The sequence below is a fragment of the Elephas maximus genome, chromosome 24 (assembly GCF_024166365.1).
Source record: "Elephas maximus indicus isolate mEleMax1 chromosome 24, mEleMax1 primary haplotype, whole genome shotgun sequence".
In the NCBI taxonomy this organism is placed as follows: Eukaryota; Metazoa; Chordata; class Mammalia; order Proboscidea; family Elephantidae; genus Elephas; species Elephas maximus.
Window position 1 is genome coordinate 18,510,680 of NC_064842.1, and position 21,831 is coordinate 18,532,510.

General features: G+C 41.8%; 1 protein-coding gene across 2 annotated transcripts in view; it reads right to left on the reverse strand.

The window, feature by feature from the left end:
- KIF26B (kinesin family member 26B) overlaps positions 1 to 21,831 on the reverse strand; it is a 573,188-nt gene that overhangs the window by 67,944 nt on the left and 483,413 nt on the right. For both annotated transcript variants that reach the window (XM_049868602.1, XM_049868603.1), the window contains one exon: positions 9,416 to 9,575. In XM_049868602.1, coding sequence (XP_049724559.1) covers positions 9,416 to 9,575 — 160 coding nt within the window. The remainder of the gene's footprint in view (positions 1 to 9,415; positions 9,576 to 21,831) is intronic.

The window sequence follows — 21,831 nt, forward strand, 5'->3', positions numbered from 1 at the left end:
ACTTCTTCCCACAGGAAAGGTCTGCCTGGTGAGGCTGGTACTCTGGGAATGTACAGCCCAGCTTCTCTCTGTCTTATTGTCTGTCTGTCTGTCTCCCTCAGTCTCTCTCCTTGCCTTCCCGAAGGCCACACACCTTTTCCCCTCCACTTGAGCGATGTGGCTCTCTGTGTAAGTGACTGCCCTGCTGACCTGACCCTGTCCATACCCGGGTCTATGTTTCAGGAGGTGGAGAGCAGAATGAGACCTCCTTCTACCCTGCTAGGATTAAACGGATAAAAACCAGCTGCCGTCAAGTCACTTAGACTCATGGCAACCCCATGAGTGTCAGAATAGAACTGTGTTCCATAGGGTTCTCGATGGTTGATTTTTCGGAAGTGGCTCACCAGGCCGTTCTTCTGAGGTGCTTCTGGGTGGACTCAAACCTTTAACCTTTTGGTTAGCAGCCGAGCATATTAATCACTGACACTACCTGGGGGCTCCAGAATTAAACGCATAAACCAAACCCATTGCCGTCGAGTTGATTCTGACTTAAAGCAACCCTATAGGACATTTATAGGACAGAGTAGAACTGCCCCATAAGGTTTCCAAGGAGCAGCTGGGTGGATTTCAACTGCCAGCCTCTTAGCAGCTGAGCTCTTAACCACTGTGCCACCAGAGCTCCATCGACCAGACAGATAAAGGAGTTTCTAATTCCCAATATTACCCTTATATCTGTTAGTTTGTTCAGAATCTAGAGAGAAGAGTGTGATAAGCAACTCTGGAAATGGAACATAAAGTAAGAAAACCTTTTGGAAAGTCAAGAGGGAAATGAAGAAGTCTCCTAATGTGTACCCAGTCCTCATACCAGTACAGCCCACTATCCAACAGGGACTAGCCGTGGTGGACAAAGAATAACACAAGTGAGGCTTTAATTCCAAGAGATGATGACTTAAGTTGGGGGCCTAATACTCTGTTCCCAATTCAGTGAGGCTCTGAGGGCAGGCAGAAGGCAGTCCTCTCAAGAACAAGAAGGGTGATGTGCTGAAGTTTACGTGTCAGCTCAGTGGCAGGACAAGCAACGTTTGAACCCAGGGCATGGGACTCTCAACTGATTCCCAGATGGTGTCATCTCTCACTGACTGACTTGTGCGCTCTGCCTAGCAGAGTTAATTTAGTGGCCATTGCTGCCTCAACTCTTAAGAAAATACTAGCAGTCCCTGGACATTTCTGTAATTAAATACGAGATACCACTGGCTGGGGTGGCCAGGGAAACAAACAGAGCTAGGAGGCAAGAATGAAAGGCAGTGAGGAATGCAAAAGCTCATAAAAAAAAAAAAAAAAAGGGAGTTATATGTCCTGGTGATTTTCTGAACTCACTTTCTCTGCATCCTAACAATCATTAAAATGTATAAAAATGAGTATTTTTGAAGCAGCATTAACAAGAATTATCCTTGCCGCAGTTGCCTGGCAACCTGAGACTTTAGATATTTTATTTCTGAACAGGGAATGCTATACACTGGTATCCGGAGTTTGTGCAAATAGTTCTAAATTGATGTTCTCCCTGTAAATTCGGAGGAGATACTGCAGCATTAATGTACATTTAAAGGATACTAAACATGTGTGTATCTCTCTCTCCCACTCGCACATACACACCACACACACACACTTGAAGATTTTTACACAGGGCTTCTCCCTATTATACGCTATCTTAGGTAAATCTGGAGAACTGATATTCCTTTTGCACTTTTTCCTGGCAAATATCTATTTAATTTCAATTTAAATGTAAATAATATAATTCAAGTCCAGAGGAACAATCCTTTTATCTGCTGTGTGAACCTCCAGTCTTCACCAGAGGAGCTGAAAGTTTACCTAATATCCATCTTGGCTCCTTTCTCCAGCTTTCCAGACTTGAGCAGGTTTTCCCTTTCTGAGAAAGCAGAGACTAAACCAATACCTGGGGGTACAAACTGTTAACGTACTTGGCTGCTATCAGAGAGGCTGGAGGTTCAAGTACAGTCAGAGGCACTTCAGAAGAAAGGCCTAGTGATCTCTTTCCAAAAAATCAGTCACTGAAAGTCCTGTGATGCACAGTTCTGCTGCGACACACATGGCGGTACCAGGGGTCAGCATCAACCTGACAGTAACTGGGTTTTTAACCCAATATTTTAAATGGATACCAAAACAAAGCCTGGTGCCGTGGAGTAGACTCCGACTCATTGCGACCCTATATTCCAGGAGAAACCACTTCCCAAGGCTAAGCAGACGAGTGTCTGCACTTTGGAGACGCAGGTCCTGAAGGGTCCTTAGGCTTTTTAGGCCTGCTGCTGCAGGTGCTGCCACCAGGTCCCTAGCCCCACACCCCGTCTTGGATGAAAGGAGGTGTTAACACTTTTAAAAAGCTGCCTCTATTTATAAGATGTCGCTTCCTCACAAATAACTGACTTGGGTTTGCCTTTCTAGTACTGCTTGCTAGTTTTAAAGATCGCTGTGCTCCGAAGCCGCCAAGTTCTTAGCATTGACCTTCACTCTTCACTCCTCACTGGTGCTCCTGTTGTAGATGCTGGTGGTGGGCGACCTGATGACTTCTTTGGGACAGAGGATTCTCTAAAGGGACCTGCAGGTGGTGTTTGCTTGCAGTCTGAAGCTCACTGATGATAACAGGCTGTCTTGGGCTCCCCAGTTTTCTTACAGCTATTTTACCATGGTGGGGAGGTGGGGGGAGAGCACGATGAAGTCAGCACAGCTGCCTGAGCCTCAGAGCACATCAGTGATTGGTTTGAACAAACTAGGATTAGATCTTGGTCCGAACCACAGACCAAACCTGTAGAAGAGTGGCATAAGGCACCATTTACGTCATGGCATCGTCACGAAGAGCCATTTTTCAAGTTGATAAGGACAAGCTCAGACAGACACAGTATGAGAGCATCACGGGAATGATATCCCATGACCTCTTGTTACGCGGCAGTCAAAGCCGGTTGCTGTCGTGTCCAACCTGACCCATGGCAACCCCATGTGTGTCAGAGTAGAACTGTGCTTCATAGAGTTTTCAATGGCTAATTTTTGGGAAGCGAATTGCCAGGCCTTTCTTCTGAGGCACCTCTGGGTAGACCGGAACCTCCAACCTTACAGTTAGCAGCTGAGCACATGAATTGTTTGTACCACTCAGGGACTCATGGCAGCCAGAACTTAAGCATCCCGTTGGCAAACAAGCAAACCAATCATATGATCCAAAGGAGTAGCAGTTACAAACGAAAGTGAATGCCTCAGGGCTTGGAGTATGACTGCCTGAAGAGTGTGCCTCCAGAGGGTTTGAACTCCTAAGAACATGACACCTAAAAGGGACCAAACATTCTCTTTTGAGAAACTGGGTTGTGATTACAACTTCTGAGTTTCTAGGACTGCAGTCCTTTAGTCCAGCTGGGATCTAACAGCACTTAAGCCAAAGCTAAGCTCACACTGACATCTCTTGTGGCGGCTCCTCTGGGAGCCAGTCCCAGTGCTGTCTGTCTGGAACTCTGGTTTTGAGCATGTGAATTCATTTCAACGCCGCTTCCTATTCTTTCTTATTTATCAAATGAGAAGACTCCATTACCCTGGCGCCCAAGAAGTGGTGAGGGTTAGCAAACGACTGTAATGAGCAATGGAAGATTTGCAAATGCACTGTCAAAATGTTCAGGACTCTGACAGCTTTCTGCAGACAGTTCCCAAAGTTGGAGAGTAATCTGTGCAGCCTGTCAGTGCAACATTGACAAGGGGGTTGAAGCCCTTGGTGGTCTCTCTGGTGGTCTCCCTGCCGTCCCTACATGCTCTTCTGAATGGCGTCACCATTTAGGTCTGATTTATGGCACTTGGGTCGGCCAGCAAGCCTGTGCCGTGTAATGGCTGAGGCTGGGAACCCGTCCCATGGCTGCGTCTGTCATCTGTGAAGGCAATAGCATCTGCAAAGTCACAACCATTCAGGACACATCCAGGGTGCCCGTGGGAGCACCTGGGATGGGTAATGAATCCAAACTCGCTTTCCTACTTGCTCACATGACAAATCGTCCCGCCCAATGATGAAGAGAAATGATCAGCTACATCCCCTCTCTGCACATTCCAGTTAACTTCCCAGAAGCAAACTCAAGTAATGCAGATTCCAAACACGGAGTAGTCCGGGGTGACAAATGAAGAGGTAATAGTTTTTGTGTGTTTTGGAAGGGAGGGAGAGAGTGGAGAATATGATGTTTGATTTTCTGCTCTTTTTGTTTCGTTCTTTCCTATAAGTGAGCAGGAAGAAGAGGGGACTGCCAGGGCAGAAGCAAAAACAAGGGTTGACACTGTGAAAGGTGTTTAGTATGCTAACAAAATGCTGCCTAATGTGGCTTTAGAGGGAGGACTGAATTGATAAGGGAATCAGGGCCATCCTGCCTGTGCAAGGACACCCCTGCTGTGCCGAGCACAGGCAGCTAACACATGAGGGGCTTGACGAGGATGGGGGAGTGGATTGGTATCAGAACAGCCAAGGTCTCTGAAGCTGTGAAAGGTGATGCAATGTTGCTCCTTCCACCAACTGGCTGGACCATTTGAGTCAATTTTTGCCTTATCTTCCTGCTAGTCTCTAGTCAATGCATGGCTTTGCAGATGTTAAACTGCAGATACCAAATACTGAATGTATATAGAAGTTCAGAATCTGAGAAGATACTACAGCAAGGGTCTTAGAAAGTTTATACGCAATGATGGGCATGAAGGACTGGGGGATGACACAACTGGGCTGCCCAAATGCCGTGGCAAATAAACATTCTGGGGAGGACAGAAAGGGCTGGACTGTCAGGTCACCATGTTTCCTGGCACCAGGATCTCGATAAGGAATGTCAGGCAGGGGCACAGCAGCTGATGGACGGCTGTTTCCCCAAGGATCTAACGGCTCAGTTAGGTTGAGATCATGATGGTAGGGAATGAATTCACAAGCATATCTCATGCTGACACAGCATTTATGTTAACTCTGTGCCTACCTCCAAAACCAAACGAAACCAAACCAGTTGCCATCAAGTTGACTCCAACTCATAGAGACCTTATAGGACAGCACAGAACTGCCCCATAGGGTTTCCAAGGCTGTAAATCTTTAAGGAAGCAGACTGCCACATCTTTCTCTTGCAGAACGCCTGGGGAGTTCAAACCACCGACCTTTCAGTAAGCAGTCGAGCACTTAACCACTATAGTACCATGGCTCCTTCTGCCTACCTAAGACCTAGAAAAACTTCAATCATCACTCCATTGGTGCCAGAATGGAAGGAAGATGACTCCCGGAACTGAAGCAGACAGATGTCTGCAGAGAACAGCAAGTGCAGGTGTGACGTTTAATTTTATGTGTCCATGTGGTTAGGCTATGGCATCCAGTTGTTTGGTCAAACACTAGTCTAGATGCTGTCATGAAGTATTTACATGTGATTAGCATTTAAATCAGTTGGTCTTAATAAAACAGAGTATCCTCAAAATGCAGGTGGGCCTCATCCAATCAATTGAAGACGTTAAGAGCAAAACTGGAGTTTTCCCCAGGGAGGATTCTGCCTCTAGATTATAGACATTATGCCAGAATTCCTCTCTCTCCCACTGCCTGACCTGCCGATTTTGGACCCAAGACTGTTGCAATCCCCAGGCTGTTTCCTGACCTACGAATTTGCACTTGTCAGCCTCCACAATCACATGAGCCCATTCCTCAAAATCTCTCTCAGAGTGGAAAGGGGGAGCGGGCTGTCTCATTGCGGGGAGAGTAACTGGGAGTATGTAGCAAGGTGTATATAAGTTTTTATGTGAGAGACTGACTTGATTTGTAAACTTTCACTTAAAGCACAATAAAAATTATTAAAAAAAAAATCTCTCTCTAGGAGAGATTGAGGAGGGGGTGCAGGCAGTGGTGCCTGCCTTCCTGTGGGGGACCTGGGTTTGATTTTCAGCTAACATACCTTATGCACACTCACCGCCCAGCTGTCAGTGGAGGCCTGCATGTTGCTATGATTCTGATAAGTTTCAGCTACAACGGAAAGCATGGTGACCCACTTCTGAAAATCAGCTGATAGAAACCCTAAGGATCACGATGACCTGATCCACAACCCGTCATGGGGATGGTGCAAGACAACCTGGCAGTGTACTCTTCCCTTGTGCATGGGGTTGCCATGAGCCAGGGGCCAATTGCATGGCAGCTAACAACACACACACATATCTCTTACTGGTTTTGCTTCTCTAGAGAACCCTGAAATAGGAGGTTTCACACCCTATTAGCCCTTCCAAGGGGCAGATGGCCGGTCGTTAAGGCTCACTGGTGCTGGTACTTGTGCTTAATTTAACAGGACACCCTGAACTATTAATCAAGGTCATTCTTAATGTTTTAATTAATGTTGCTCTATTTGTTTATAATTAAACCCAACTGTAGCCAAAAGGAAGTTACTCTATCTAAAGTAAAAATAATTTTATATGTTTACACTCATCAATCCTTCCCATCATCAGTTCAACAAATATTTATGGAAATTATAAAAGCATGTCTAAGCACAGAAACAATGTGAGAGATACTAAGTGAAATAATCTCATAATAAGGTGGTATTTGAATTGTATCTACATATCATTTAATAAGTTATCACATTAATAGATAAGGTTCTCTTTTTATGGACAGGAAATCCAAAGCAGGGCCAATAACTCTTTCTAAGGTCTCCAACCCTACAGTACCACTGTAGACCTTTTTTTCTTTGTAATCACAAAACCAAAAAACCCGTTGCTGTGGAGTCAATTCCGACTTATAGTGACCCTACTGGACAGAGTAGAGCTGCCCCACAGAGTTTCCAAGGAGCCCCTGGTGGATTCGAACTGCCAACCTTTTGGTTAGCAGCCGTAGCACTTAACACTATGCCATCAGGGTTTCCTTGTAATCACAAGTTGACTATATTCAACTGCAAAAATGACACCGAATAAAATTATAAACATTCAACTTGAAATTTTTTTTCTTATAGAAAAGAGTTACCACAGGGGCTTGAACAACCATTTCTGGGTTTATCCAACTTGGATTCCTAATTTCAGGAATTGAGACAGAATAATAATCACCATTTAAGCTCCTGAAGTCAGTCTAGTAATGGTCCACCTGGTGGAGACTAAAATCATAGTGTCTTTTGGGAGCCTGGCATCAACTTAGGGCAGGGGGAAGGAGAACTCAAGGACTTATCCTGAATCTTAGTTTGTACAGAACTGCCTGACTTACCTTTTTCCTCCTACATAATAGTAACTTATATTTTATAGGATTTCACACATTAAGAAATGATGCCATGTATATTTGCTTAATGCTTATGGCAACCTTGTAAGATAGGTATTATTTCCATGTAAATAAATGAGGGAATAGGCTCAACTAGATTATCATTACTGATTACCAGCCATAGTGTTCTACATTCTACAAAAAAACCCAGTTCAAACCCATGCAGAGAATTTGCCTTTCTAACAAGTTCCATGCTGAGAATGTGCATTTCTAACAAGTTTCCAGAAAGTTATACATAAGAATCACCTGGGGAGGTTGTTAAACTGTAGACTGGGATTCAGTATATCTGCAGTGGAAATGCAAATTCTCAGCAGGGGTTCAAACTGGAATGAACCAGTTCCGAGCCCTGAAAAAAAACTTACATTATATCATTCTGAGTCTTATAATAGTCCTAGATGTAGATAAATATATAGGTATAATCCCCATTTTATGAGTGGTGGTTCATAAAGCTAGTAAGTGGCACAGCTGGGCCTTGACAGGGGCCTGGACAGCCAGTGGAACACCCCCTCCCCCACTGCCACACTGTCCATTGGCAAAGATAAGTTGGGGTGATGGTGGCAAGAGGTGGCTCCAGGGCTGGGTCATTCGTGGACACAGATGATAAGTCATGTCTGTGGCTACACCAGACATAGGAGCAGCTGTAATTTCATCATCTTGGAGCAGTAATGCCAAGACGGGAAGGATCCTGGAAGTAGGATAAACATTTGCATGGGATACCAAAAAACCAAACCCAATGCCTTCAAGTCGATTCCGACTCATAGCGACCCTATAGGACAGAGTAGAACTGCCCGGTATAGTTTCCAAGGAGCACCTGGAGGATTTGAACTGCCGACCTTTTTGTTAGCAGTGGTAGCCCTTAACCACTACTCCACCAGGGTTTGGGTGGTAATTCCCAAACTTCCAAGCTTCAAAACTCCCTAAGTCAGGTTGTCAGATAAAATACAGGACACTCATATGTCCTATGCAGTATTGGGGACGTACTTATGCTAAAAAATTATTTGTTGTTTGTCTTAATTATCTAGTGCTGCTATAACAGAAATACCGTAAGTGGATGCCTTTAACAAAGAGAAATTTATTTTCTCACAATCTAGTTGGCTAGAAATCCAAATTCTGTGCGTTAGCTCCAGGGGAAGGTTTTCTCTCTCTGTCGGCTCTGGAGGAAGGTCCTCATCATCAATCTTCCCCTGCACTAGGAGCTTCTCTGCTCAGGAACCCCAGGTCCAAAGGATGCTCTCTGCTCCCAGTGCTCCGTTTTTGGTGGTATGAGGTCCCCCCGCCTCTCTGCTCACTTCTCTCTTTTATATCTCAAAAGAGATTGGCTTAAGATACTATCTAATCTCGTAGATCTCATCAATATAACTGCCATCAATCCATCTCATTACATCATAGTGATAGGATTTACAACACATAGGGAAATCACATCAGATGAGAAAATGGTAAACAATCATACAATACTGGGAATCATGACCTAGCCAAGTTGACAGATGTTTTTGAGGGACACAATTCAATCCATGATATTTTTTATCTAAAATTCAAATTTCACTGGGTGTCCTGTGTTTTTATTGGCTAAATCTGGCAACCCTACTCTTAAGGACAGGGGGAAGCCAGTTTTCTGCCCATTGCTTTCACTACTATGAAACACATACATCCAAACAATGGTGACAATAACTCAACAACGGCAATTTTGATTGGAGACTGACCTCAACAGAAATAATTTCCTATTTCTTCCTAAAGTCTCTTTTCTGACCTGAGTAGCCTAAAGTTAGGACCAGCACAAGCACATTGCCATCGAGTCGATTCTGACTCATAGCAATCCTACAGGACAGAATAGAACTGACCCATAGAGTTTCCAAGCAGCTCCTGGTGGATTCAAACTGCCAACCTTTTGGTTAAGCAGCTGTAGCTCTTAACCACTACACCACCAGGGTTTCCAGAAAGCTAGGACTGGGGTAGATTTAAGCATTTCCCTATCTTTTACCTTGGAAGATCATGCATTACACAATTGTTAGCTAAGTCTGGTTGCTGGCACAGCATGAGCAATGTGGTCTAGGCTGTCGCTCTGTGGATGCACCTCTCCACAGATGTCACTTGGCCAAGAGTCCCACACCCAGCCCTGGCATCACACTTACCCCACATCCCATTCTTTGCGTAGTCACTTACTTGTATGGGATGTGTTTGCTGCCATTGACGAGCGCCAGGATGACGTTGCCCAGAGCGGACAGTGAGAGGCACAGACCTGAGCCCCCTTCCCGATTCTTGCTAAGAGCTTTCACACAGCTGCCAAGGTCAATGAGATGCAGGCGGCTGCGGCCTCCAGACACTACCACGGGGAAAGAAGACAAGAGAAAAGTGGTTAAGTTCTGGCAAGTACTCATCTTTTCTCCATGTAACTCCTTGAGAAATCTGAGGGAAACAGAAAAGGGGTAGTAAAAGGATGAAGTTCATAACCTAGTAGGAAACCCCAACAAAATCATGTTCGGGTTACAAATAGCATTGGTAACCTATTTACCACCTTCTAAAAAACTACTGACATTCATACTATAAATAAATGAATAATTCCTGTAGTTTGAATTGGGTACAATTCCAAGGAAGGTAAATGTCTAATTCAAGGAGGATAAGGTTTGTTCCCTAAATGTCCTTGGGATAACAGAATCCTGAAATTGCTCAAGTTAAAGCCTCAGTGGCTCATGAGTGATTATCTGCTTTGACTGATCATCTTTAGAGAGCCCGACCTATAGCTCAGCCAGGAATCAACCTGATAACCCAGGGTAAATTCAGGAGGAAGTACCAACCAGGTGCAGTGATAGGGAAAGACCCAAACATTTCCTGATTACCTCCCAAGTGCCAGGCGGCACTCAAACATTACCATTACCCACTGCTGTCAAGTTGATTCCGACTCATAGCAACCCTATAGGACAGAGTAGAACTGCCCCATAGAGTTTCCAAGGATTGCCTGGCGGATTCGAACTGCTGACCTTTTGGTTAGCAGCCATAGCACTTAACCACTACGCCACCAGGGTTTCCACTCAAACATTAACTCCGTACCAGTGCTATCGAGTCAATTCTGACTCATAGCGACCCTATAGGACAGAGTTGAACCAACCTGTAGAGTTTTCAAGGAGCGCCTGGCAGATTCAAATGGCTGACCCTTTGGTTAGCAGCCACAGCACTTAGCCACTATGCCACCAGGGTTTCCAACTCAAACATTAGTCTCATTCAATTCTCCTGGCAAAATCATGATCTAAATACTGTGTCTTTGTTTTACAGATGAGGAAATAGAAGTTCAGAAACTTGCCCATAAGATGTCTGCTTCTGGCCTAGCTGAAATAACAAGGACCAGACTGACCCTATTACCTGAAACAATCAAAAAAGGAACGAAATCTATGAAATAATAGCTTGCCATACACTAAACATCAGGCAACAATGGACAGTGATCCCTAAGAGTTGTGAAGCAAGCCAGGTGACCACTTTAATTGTCCCAGTTTACTGCCTTGAGAGAGTTTCCAGCCTGTGGCTCAGAGAGATGGAGCCCACAGGTGGAACTCCCTGAATTGTGGTGTTAGAGCTGTAAGTCTAGGGAAATCAAGGCAGCAACAGTTCACAGGACAGAGATCTGGAAATCTGCAGCAGGCTGTCTTCAGGTGTTCAGTTGAGTACTGATCAGCACATGTACGTGAGTAAACAACTCAAGGCTGGAGAAGTAATCACTTAAAAAATTTAGTGGTAATAATATGCAACACTCAAACAAGATCAGGAAAAGTGCTTGTTTCCACTAGCCAGACTGGAAAACCTCAAGATTCTTGGGGCGCTGGGTAGAGTACAGTGAAGGGTCTTGCTTCAGTATTGGGAAAAAATAAGTCTTAGGTTTATTTAGACTTAGACTGAGCACTGGCCTGGTCCTACCTATCAAATCTTAAAAGCAAGACTAGAAAGATTCAAAGTGTTTTCAAGTAACTTAACTGCATCTCAAAACAAAGCTCAAGAATATTTATAGGAATACAAAAATAGTCAGCACCAACAAGGTAAATTTCAATGTCTGGTATCTGATCAAAATAATCAGACATGCACCCAAAGCTAAAAAGTTCCTGGGAGAAAACTATGGGACCTATTTTAAAAGCAGTTTAACAAACCTAACTACGGATGCACAAATAGTGGAAGACAAATCAGATAATTGGGACTTCATAAAAATTAAATACTCATGCTCATCAAAACAGTTTATCAAAAGAGTGAAAAGACAACCTACAGACTGGCAAAAAAATCTTTGGAAACAACATATCTGATAATAGTCTAATCTCTAAAATATATAGAAAACGTCAACAACTCAACAACAAAAAGATAATCCAATTTAAAAATGGGCAAAGGACATGAACAGACACTTCACCAAATAGGACATTCAAGTGGCCAAGAAACACATGAAAACATGCTCACGATCATTAGCCATTAGAAAGATGTAAATCAAAACCATGATGAGATACCATCACACCCCGGCTAAAATGGCACTGATTTAAAAAAAAAGATAACAAATGGTGTGGATGTGGGGAGATTGGAACCCCTATCCATTGCCAGTGGGACTATAAAATGTTACAACCACTATGGAAAATGGCATGGCACTTCCTCAAAAAATTAGAAAAAGAAATACCTTATGATCCAGCAATTCTACTCCTAGATAGATCTAATAAAAGAGACATGGCCAGACATATGCATATCTATATTCATTGCAGCATTATTCACAAGAGCAAAAATATGGAAACAGCCTAAGTGCCCTTTAATGGATGAATGGATAAGCAAAATACAGTATGTGCATACAATGGAACACTACTCAACCATAAAGAACAATGATGAGCCCACAAAACATATTATAACATGGATGGATCTGGAGGACATAATGCTAAGTGAAAAAAGTCAATCACGTAAAGGCAAATATTATGTAATCCCACTTTTATAAGAATAGATACATATACAGAGATCAATGTTCATTGGTGGTTACCAGAAATGGGTGGGAGGGTAAGGGGAATCTATGAGCTCTCTAGAGATCATAAAAAAACTTGTTATTTTTGGTGATGGAAAAAGCAGCACCAAATACCAGTGTAATGAGCATCGTTTGACCAAAGTAAATGATACTACTAAGAAGCACACAAGAGAAAAGGATGTTTGTGCTAAAGAATATGACATATATAATTTGGCAGCAACACCAAAAATAACCAGAAAATGAGTACATGGTCACATATGTAGGTATATAGGCATGTATGTGTATGCGTAGGTACAGATGTATACATACATGTGCATAGATAGAAGTATCTATATGTAGGTATATGTACAGGTATGTGTGTGTGCACATACATATTCAGAGAGGACACAGTTACAGATACTTCTCAGACATAACCAAACAACTTGTGAGATTGGTTTTATGGGTTTGAAGGCTTAGGACCTTAGTCTCATGGGACAACTCAGTCAACTGGCAAAGTATACTTCACAAGTTCACATTCTGTATCCTAGTGAGGTGAGTAGCACCTGGGGTTTGAAATGCTTGCAAGTGGCCATGTCTACCCATTAGGAGCAAAAGAGAAAGAAGAAAACCGAGGTTTCAGAGGTGAAACTAGTCTACAGGGCTAATAGCCTACACAAGCCACAGCCTCATCTACCCTGAGACCAGAAGAACTAGATGGTACTGGCTACCACTCCTGACTGTTCTGATTAGGGCCACAATAGATGGACCCTGACAGAATGGCAGAAAAGTGCAGAACAGAATTTAAATTCTTAAAAAATCCAGACTTACTGGATCAGTTGAGACTACAGGACTATCCGAGACTATCACCCTGAGATACTCTTTAAACCTTGAATTAAAACTACCGTGAGGTCACTTTTTAACTAAATAACAGATTGACACATAAAATAAAGGATATTACTCGTGAGTACAGTACTCCATTAAAAAAAAACCATCTATATGAGACCGTATGAGACTCGAGGGCACCGGGTTTTGGGTCTACATGAGACCAAAAGGTCAACAATAACTCTAAAGCAAAGACGAGAAGATAAGGGGGCAGGGAAACTAGAATAGCAGAAATGGAAAAACCAGAATGCAATTAAAAAGAATGTTGACAAAGTATGAAAATGTAACTAATGTCACTGAACAATCTGTATAGAAACTGTCCAATGAGAACCTAATTTGCTGTGTAAACTTTCACTGCAAACACAATAAAACATTATTAAAAAATAATCAGACAAGCAAAGAAGCAGGACAGTGAGACCAACAATGAAGAGAAAATTGAAGCCAACCCAGAGATGACATAGATGTTAGAATTTACAGAGAAGGACATTAACACAGCTATCATAACTTTATTTCAAACATTCAAAAAGTAGAGACATGAAATGTATATATAAGTTAAACCGCTAGAGATGGGAACCACAGTCATAAAAAATACACTGAATGAGATTAATGCCAAATTAGACATTGCAAAATAAAAGATCAGTGAATTTGAAGACATAGTAACAGAAACTATCCAAACAGACACATAAAGAGAAAATTAAAAAACAAAAAGAAAAGAGCTGTAGGACAATGTCAAGTGGCCTAACATGTGAAGGAGGACAGTGACAGGGTGGAACAGAAAAACATTTGAAGACATAATGGCCAAAACTTACCCAAATTTGATGAAAGCTATAAACCCACAGATCTAAGAAGCTCAATGAACCCAAATACAAGAAACACAAAAAAATCAAACTGCTCAAAGCAGTGATGAAAAGAAAAATCTTAAAAAAAACAGGCAAAGAAAGAAAGACATGTTACATAGAAAGGAACAAAAATAAGAATGACAACAGATTTCTTGTTGGAGTTAATGCAACTGTGAAAATGGTGGAGAAACATTTTTTAAGCACTGAAAGTTGTCATTCCAGAACTTGACACCCACGAAAGTATCATTCTAAAACCAAAGTGACATAAAGACTTCTTCAGGTATACAAAAGCTGAAAGAATTAATCACAAGCAGATGCATAAAGGATATAGAAAAAAATGAAGAACTCTGGAAATGGTAACTACATGGGTAAATACATAAGATTTTTTTCTTATTATTTAAATCTGTTTAAGAGATCATTGACTGTTAAAAACAAAAAGAATGATAATGCAATGTGTGGTGTGCTGCAGAGAATTACTTAATAAGATGCTTCTTGCCATAGTCTTTGTGACTCCCACACAATGATTATGTAGGACTACGTAAATGAGGTACTTGTGGCCCGTCAAAGGGATTGGGCAGCTTGCTAACAATGCAAATACGGTGCATGACACCCTTGAAGGGGGCAGTGCCATGCCAATAAGGTTTATGGAACCCTAACAAGGGGATTGGTCGGTTTTGCCATCCTTCTAGGCTTAAAATGAACACATCCCAAAAGCAAAAGAAGGAACCTCACTACCAGCAAGAAAAAGAAGAGCCAGGAATGGAGTACATCTTTGGACATGGGGTCCTGTGCTGAGAACCTCCTAGACCTAGCAGACAATGCTGTAACATCAGAGATGGTGAGAAGCAGTGGTAAGCATGGCAGAATCCAGTGGCAGAGAAATGGCAGCAGCAGAACCAGGAAACCAGTGCAAGATGGTTGCAGTGAGCTTCCTGGCCCAGTGAGTGAGGCAGCTATAGTGGGTATGCAGACTCATGGAGAGAGAGCTGAGTACCTTTGGGCAGGAGGTTTGCTGGTAGAGTGGGATGCCTGCAAGTACTTATCAGCAGAACTAAAAGAGCTTTGTCACACTTGCCTGAGCAGGGCAGAGGCCAGGCTGAGGGCTGAGGCCTAAGAGAGGAGCCTGTCCTTAGGAGGCCAAGAGGAGCTCTGCATGGTCAAGAGGAGCTGAAGAGCTGTCCTGCACTGTGAACGGAAACTTTGCCTACATGCTTCCTGATCCCGAGTTGTAACCTGTTACTTCCCTAATAAACCCTGTAACTGTGAATATGGTTTGTGAGTTCTGTGTGGTCATTGTAACGAATTACTGAACCCAGCAGAGAAGTAGAGAGTGCTGTGGGAGGGACAGCTGGTGTCAGAACTGGTAAAAATGTTGGAGGGTAGAGCTATGTCTCACCTCCACCTCATAGTAATCAGCTTTGGGCTGATACTGATGACGGTGATTTTCCTTCCCTCATGAAGTTAGAGGAGGTCAGACACCACTGTGCCACTGTGTTACTGTGGTTTAGAAGATATGTAAAATTAAAATGTTTGACAACAGCACAAAATCAGTGGGGAAAATGGAAGTGTACTATTGTAAGGTTCTTATTCTATGTGTAAAGTGGTATAATATCTGTTGAAGGCAGACAGTGATAAGTTAAAGATGTATACTACAAACCTGAAAGAAACCACTAAACTTTAAAAAGTTATAGCTAATAGCCAACAAAGGATATAAAGTGGAATCATGAAAAAATTCAATAAATCCAAAAGAAGCAAATAAAAAAGAAACAAAAAGCAGATGGTACAAATGGAACATACAGAAAAATGGTACTTTGATTAAAACCATATCAATAATCACATTAAATGTGAAAGACAGAGATTATCAGATTAGTTAAAAAAGTAAGACCCAACTATATGCTGCCTATGAGAAATGCACTTCAACTTTAAAGAAATAATAGGTTAAAAGTAAAATTAAGGAAAAAATAGACCATGCAAACAGCAACCATAAGAGAGCTGGAGTGGCAATACTAGTATCAGATAAAATAAACTTTAAGGCAAAAAAGTGTTACTAGAGACAAAAAGGGACATTTTATAATGATAAAGAGGCAAGGTGTCAGCAAGAGGTCAGAATAATCAAAAATGTTTATGTGCCTAATAACAGAGGTTCAAATACATGAAGCAAAATCTGACAGAATTGCAAAAAGCGACAAACAAATCCACAGTTACACTGGACATTTCAAATACTCCCTTCTCAATAACTGATATAACAAGTAGACAATTAGTAAGGGTATAGAAGATTATTCTATACTCAACAACAGCATTAATATACATTCTTCTGAAGAGTACACAAAACATTTGCCAAGACAGACCATATTCTGGTTCAGAAAACAAATCTCAAAAAATTTTAAAGGATTCACATCATTCAAAGTATATTCTCTGACACAACAGAAATAAATGAAAAATAAATACTAGAAAGATACCTGGAAAATCCCCAAACATATAGTGAAACTAAAGAACACACTTCTAAATAACCTCTGGCCAAAGAAGAAATCAAAATGGAAACTGGAAAGGCTTTGAAAGGAATGAAAACGAAAACACAACATATCCAAATTTGTGGGATGCCCCTAAAAAAGTACTTAAGAGAAAAATTTGATTCTCTCAGTAGATAGAGAAAAGCGTTTATAAAATTCAACATCTATTCTTGATAAAAATTCTTAGCAATGTATAAATATAAGGCAATTTTCTCAGTTTGATAGAGGTTATCTATGAGAAACCTACAGCTAACATTATATTTGATGGTGATAGATTGAATGTTTTTTCTCTAAGATCAGGAACATGACAATGATGTCCACTTTCACCATTTCTATTCATCATTGTATGGAACAATCTCACCTGTGAAACAAGGCAAGGAAAGAAATAAAAAGCATGCAGATTAGAAAGAAGTTAAACTGTCTTTGTTGGCAGATGACATGATCATCTATGTAAAAAAAATCTAATGGAAACTATAAAACAAATGCAAAACTAATAAGTGAGTTTAGCAAGGTTGCAGGATACAAGATCAACACACAAAAATTGGTTGTATTTCTGTAAAGTAGTAAGGAACTTTTGGAAACTGAAATTTTAAAAATACCATATACAATAGCATCAAGAAATATGAAACACTTAGGGATAAATATGATAAAAGAAAGACCTGTACATTAGGAACTATAAAACATTGCTGAGAGAAATTAATGAAGGTCTAAACAACTAGAGAGTTCCACAGTATTCATGGGTCAGAAGACTCAATATTGTTAAGATGTCAATTCTCTCCAAACTGATCTACAGAACCAATGCAATCCCAACCAAAATCCCAGCAGGCTTTTTCTGTGGAAACTGATTCTACAAAATCAGTTTAGAACCTTATACCAAAATTTATATGGAAATGTAAAAGAACTAGAACAGCCATGGTAACTCCGAAAAATAAGAACAAATTTGGAAGGCTAGCAGTACCAGATTTTAAGACTTACTCTAAAGCTACCATAATCAAGACAATGTGATGTTGGTATAAAGATAAACAGATCGATGGAACAGGATAGAGTCCGGAAATAGACCTATATGAACTTTTTTTTTTTTTCCACAAAGTAGAGGAAAGATAGTTTTTACAACAAATGGTACTGGAACAATTGGATATCTATATGCCAAAAAAATCCTTTAATCCATATATAGAACAATATACAAAAAATAAAGACTGGATCAAAGGCCCAAACATAAAACCTAAACTTATAAAGAAAAAATGTTTGATGCTTACGAGGAAGGGGTGGGATGAGAAGGGGAAATCACTAACTAGGTGGTAGGCAAGTATAACTTTGGTGAAGGGAAAGACAACACACAATATAGGAGAAGTCATCACAACTTGACCAAGGCAAAGTCATAGAAGCTTCATAGACACATCCAAACACCATGAGGGACCAAGTTACTAGGGCTGAGGGCTGGGGACCATGGTCTCGGGCACATCAAGGTCAACTGGCATAACATAGTTCATAAAGAAAATGTTGTACATCCTACTTTGGTGAGTAGCGTCTGGGGTATTAAGAGCTTACAAGCGGCCATCTAAGCTACATCTATTGGTTCCATCCCACCTGGAGCAAAGGAGAATAAAGAAAACCGAAGACACAAGGAAAATATTAGTCCAAAGAACTAATGGAGCATATGAACCACAGCATCTACCACTCTGAGCCCAGAACTAGATGGTGTCTGGCTAGCACCACCAACCACTCTGACAGGGATCACAATAGAGGGTCCTGGAAAGAGTGGGAGAAAAATGTAGAACAAAATTCAAATTCACACACACACAAAAAAAGACCAGGCTTACTGGTCTGACAGAGACTGGCAGAACCCCTGAGAGTATGGCCCCTGGACACCCCACTAACTCAGAACTGAAGCCACTCCCGAAGTCCACTTTTCAGCAAATGATTCACAGGCCTATAAAACAAATAACACATGTGAGGAACATGCTTCTTAGTTTGAGTATACAAGACCAAATGGGCAACACCTGGCCCAAAGCAAAGACAAGAAGGCAGGAAGGGACAGGAAAACTGGATGAGTGGACAGGAGGAACCCAAGGGCGGAAAGGGAAAGGGGGAGAGTGCTGACACAATTTGGGAATTACAACCAACCACAAAATAATTTATACGTATGAATTTTTGAACGAGAAACTAATTTGCGCTATAAACTTTTACCTAAGGCACAGCTGAAATTTTAAAAAATTTTAAGAAATAAGAGAATAAAAAACTCATAAAAAACACGAAGCTAGAGGGCGGAGCCAAGATGACGGACTAGGCAGACGCTACCTCGGATCCCTCTTACAACAAAGACACGGAAAAACAAGTGAATCGATCACATACATAACAATCTACGAACCCTGAACAACAAACACAGATTTAGAGACGGAGAACGAACTAATACGGGGAAGCAGCGATTGTTTCCAGAGCCTGGAGCCAGCGTACCAGTCAGGTACGGCACAAGCACAGAGACCTGCTCCACCCCCCTGAACTAACCCCGGGAGGGGGACTAGCCGGTTCCACGGGCGGCGTGGGACGCAGCCGTTAGGAGAAGTCCCCGGGAGGCAGTGACTGATCTTGGAGCAGAAAGAGCAGCATCCGAGCCGGGGAACCGTCCCACAGGGATTTGGACTGCACGCAGATACGCCATAAACACGGAGAGTTGCTCCACCCCCTGAACTAACCCCGGGAAGGTGACCATCCGGGTCGCGCGGGCGGCGTGGGACGCAGCCGGTAGGAGAAGTCCCCGGGAGGCAGCGACTGGTATTGGAGCGGGGAGAACAGCGTTCCAGCCGGGACACTCGGTCGCGGCACAAGCACGGGGAGCTACTCCACCCATCTGAACTAACCCCGGGAGGGGGCCCACCTGGTTCACGGGGGCGGCACGGCCACGCGGCTGGAGGGACGAGAAGTCCCCGGGAGGCAGCGACTGATTTTGGAGTCGAGAGTGCACCGTCCCAGTAGGGGAGCCTTGACGCTGGGCGTGGGGCTGGAAGCGGAGGATCTGACCGTGACTCCAGCGGGCCAGACCCCCCGGGGGCAATCTCCACACAGACAGCACACATAGGCGACGCGCCCGCGGGAATCTCAGATATAATAGTCATTCCAAGCAAGACAAGCAACTCTGGCTATATTCTGAGGTGCTACTCTCCTATCTCTCTGTTCCCTCCCCCACCCTCCCCAGGCGGCTTCATTAACATCTGAATAGCCTGAGCCAGAGGGAGAACTCTGATAGGGATCTGACTGCAGTTTTTTTTTAGCGGATTTTCTGGAAAAACTAGTTTCCCAGTGATGGCTCGGAGACAACAATCCATATCAAACCACTTAAAGAAGCAGACCGTGACAGCTTCTCCAACTCCCCAAACAAAAGAATCAAAATCTTTCCCAAATGAAGATACAATTTTGGAATTATCAGATACAGAATATAAAAAACTAATTTACAGAATGCTTAATGATATCACAAATGAAATTAGGATATCTGCAGAAAAAGCCAAGGAACACACTGATAAAACTGTTGAAGAACTCAAAAAGATTATTCAAGAACATACTGGAAAAATTAATAAGTTGCAAGAATCCATAGAGAGACAACATGTAGAAATCCAAAAGATTAACAATAAAATAACAGAATTAGACAACACACTAGGAAGTCAGAGGAGCAGACTCGAGCAATTAGAATGCAGACTGGGACATCTGGAGGACCAGGGAATCAACACCAACATAGCTGAAAAAAAAATCAGATAAAAGAATTAAAAAAAATGAAGAAACCCTAAGAATTATGTGGGACTCTATCAAGAAGGATAACCTGCGGGTGATTGGAGTCCCAGAACAGGGAGGGGGGACAGAAAACACAGAGAAAATAGTTGAAGAACTTCTGACAGAAAACTTCCCTGACATCATGAAAGACGAAAGGATATCTATCCAAGATGCTCATCGAACCCCATTTAAGATTGATCCAAAAAGAAAAACACCAAGACATATTATCATCAAACTCACCAAAACCAAAGATAAACAGAAAATTTTAAAAGCAGCCAGGGAGAAAAGAAAGGTTTCTTTCAAGGGAGAATCAATAAGAATATGTTCTGACTACTCAGCAGAAACCATGCAGGCAAGAAGGGAATGGGACGACATATACAGAACACTGAAGGAGAAAAACTGCCAACCAAGGATCATATATCCAGCAAAACTCTCTCTGAAATATGAAGGCGAAATTAAGATATTTACAGACAAACACAAGTTTAGAGAATTTGCAAAAACCAAACCAAAGCTACAAGAAATACTAAAGGATATTGTTTGGTCAGAGAACCAATAATATCAGATATCAGCACAACACAAGGTCACAAAACAGAACGTCCTGATATCAACTCAAATAGGGAAATCACAAAAACAAACAAATTAAGATTAATTAAAAAAAAAATACACATAACAGGGAATCATGGAAGTCAATAGGTAAAAGATCACAATAATCAAAAAGAGGGACTAAATACAGGAGGCATTGAACTGCCATATGGAGAGTGATACAAGGCGATATAGAACAATACAAGTTAGGTTTTTACTTAGAAAAATAGGGGTATATAATGAGGTAACCACAAAAAGGTATAACAACTCTATAACTCAAGACAAAAACCAAGAAAAACGTAACGACTCAACTAACATAAAGTCAAACACTATGAAAGTGAGGATCTCACAATTTACTAAGAAAAACGCCTCAGCACAAAAAAGTATGTGGAAAAATGAAATTGTCAACAACACACATAAAAAGGCATCAAAATGACAGCACTAAAAACTTATTTATCTATAATTACCCTGAATGTAAATGGACTAAATGCACCAATAAAGAGACAGAGAGTCACAGACTGGATAAAGAAACACGATCCATCTATATGCTGCCTACAAGAGACACACCTTAGACTTAGAGACACAAACAAACTAAAACTCAAAGGATGGAAAAAAGTATATCAAGCAAACAATAAGCAAAAAAGAAGAGGAGTAGCAATATTAATTTCTGACAAAATAGACTTTAGACTTAAATCCACCACAAAGGATAAAGAAGGACACTATATAATGATAAAAGGTACAATTGATCAGGAAGACATAACCATATTAAATATTTACTCACCCAATGACAGGGCTGCAAGATATATAAATCAAATTTTAACAGAACTGAAAAGCGAGATAGATACCTCCACAATTATAGTAGGAGACTTCAACACACCCCTTTCGGAGAAGGACAGGACATCCAGTAAGAAGCTCAACAGAGACACGGAAGATCTAATTACAACAATCAACCAACTTGACCTCATTGACTTATACAGAACTCTCCACCCAACTGCTGCAAAATATACTTTTTTTTCTAGCGCACATGGAACATTCTCTAGAATAGACCACATA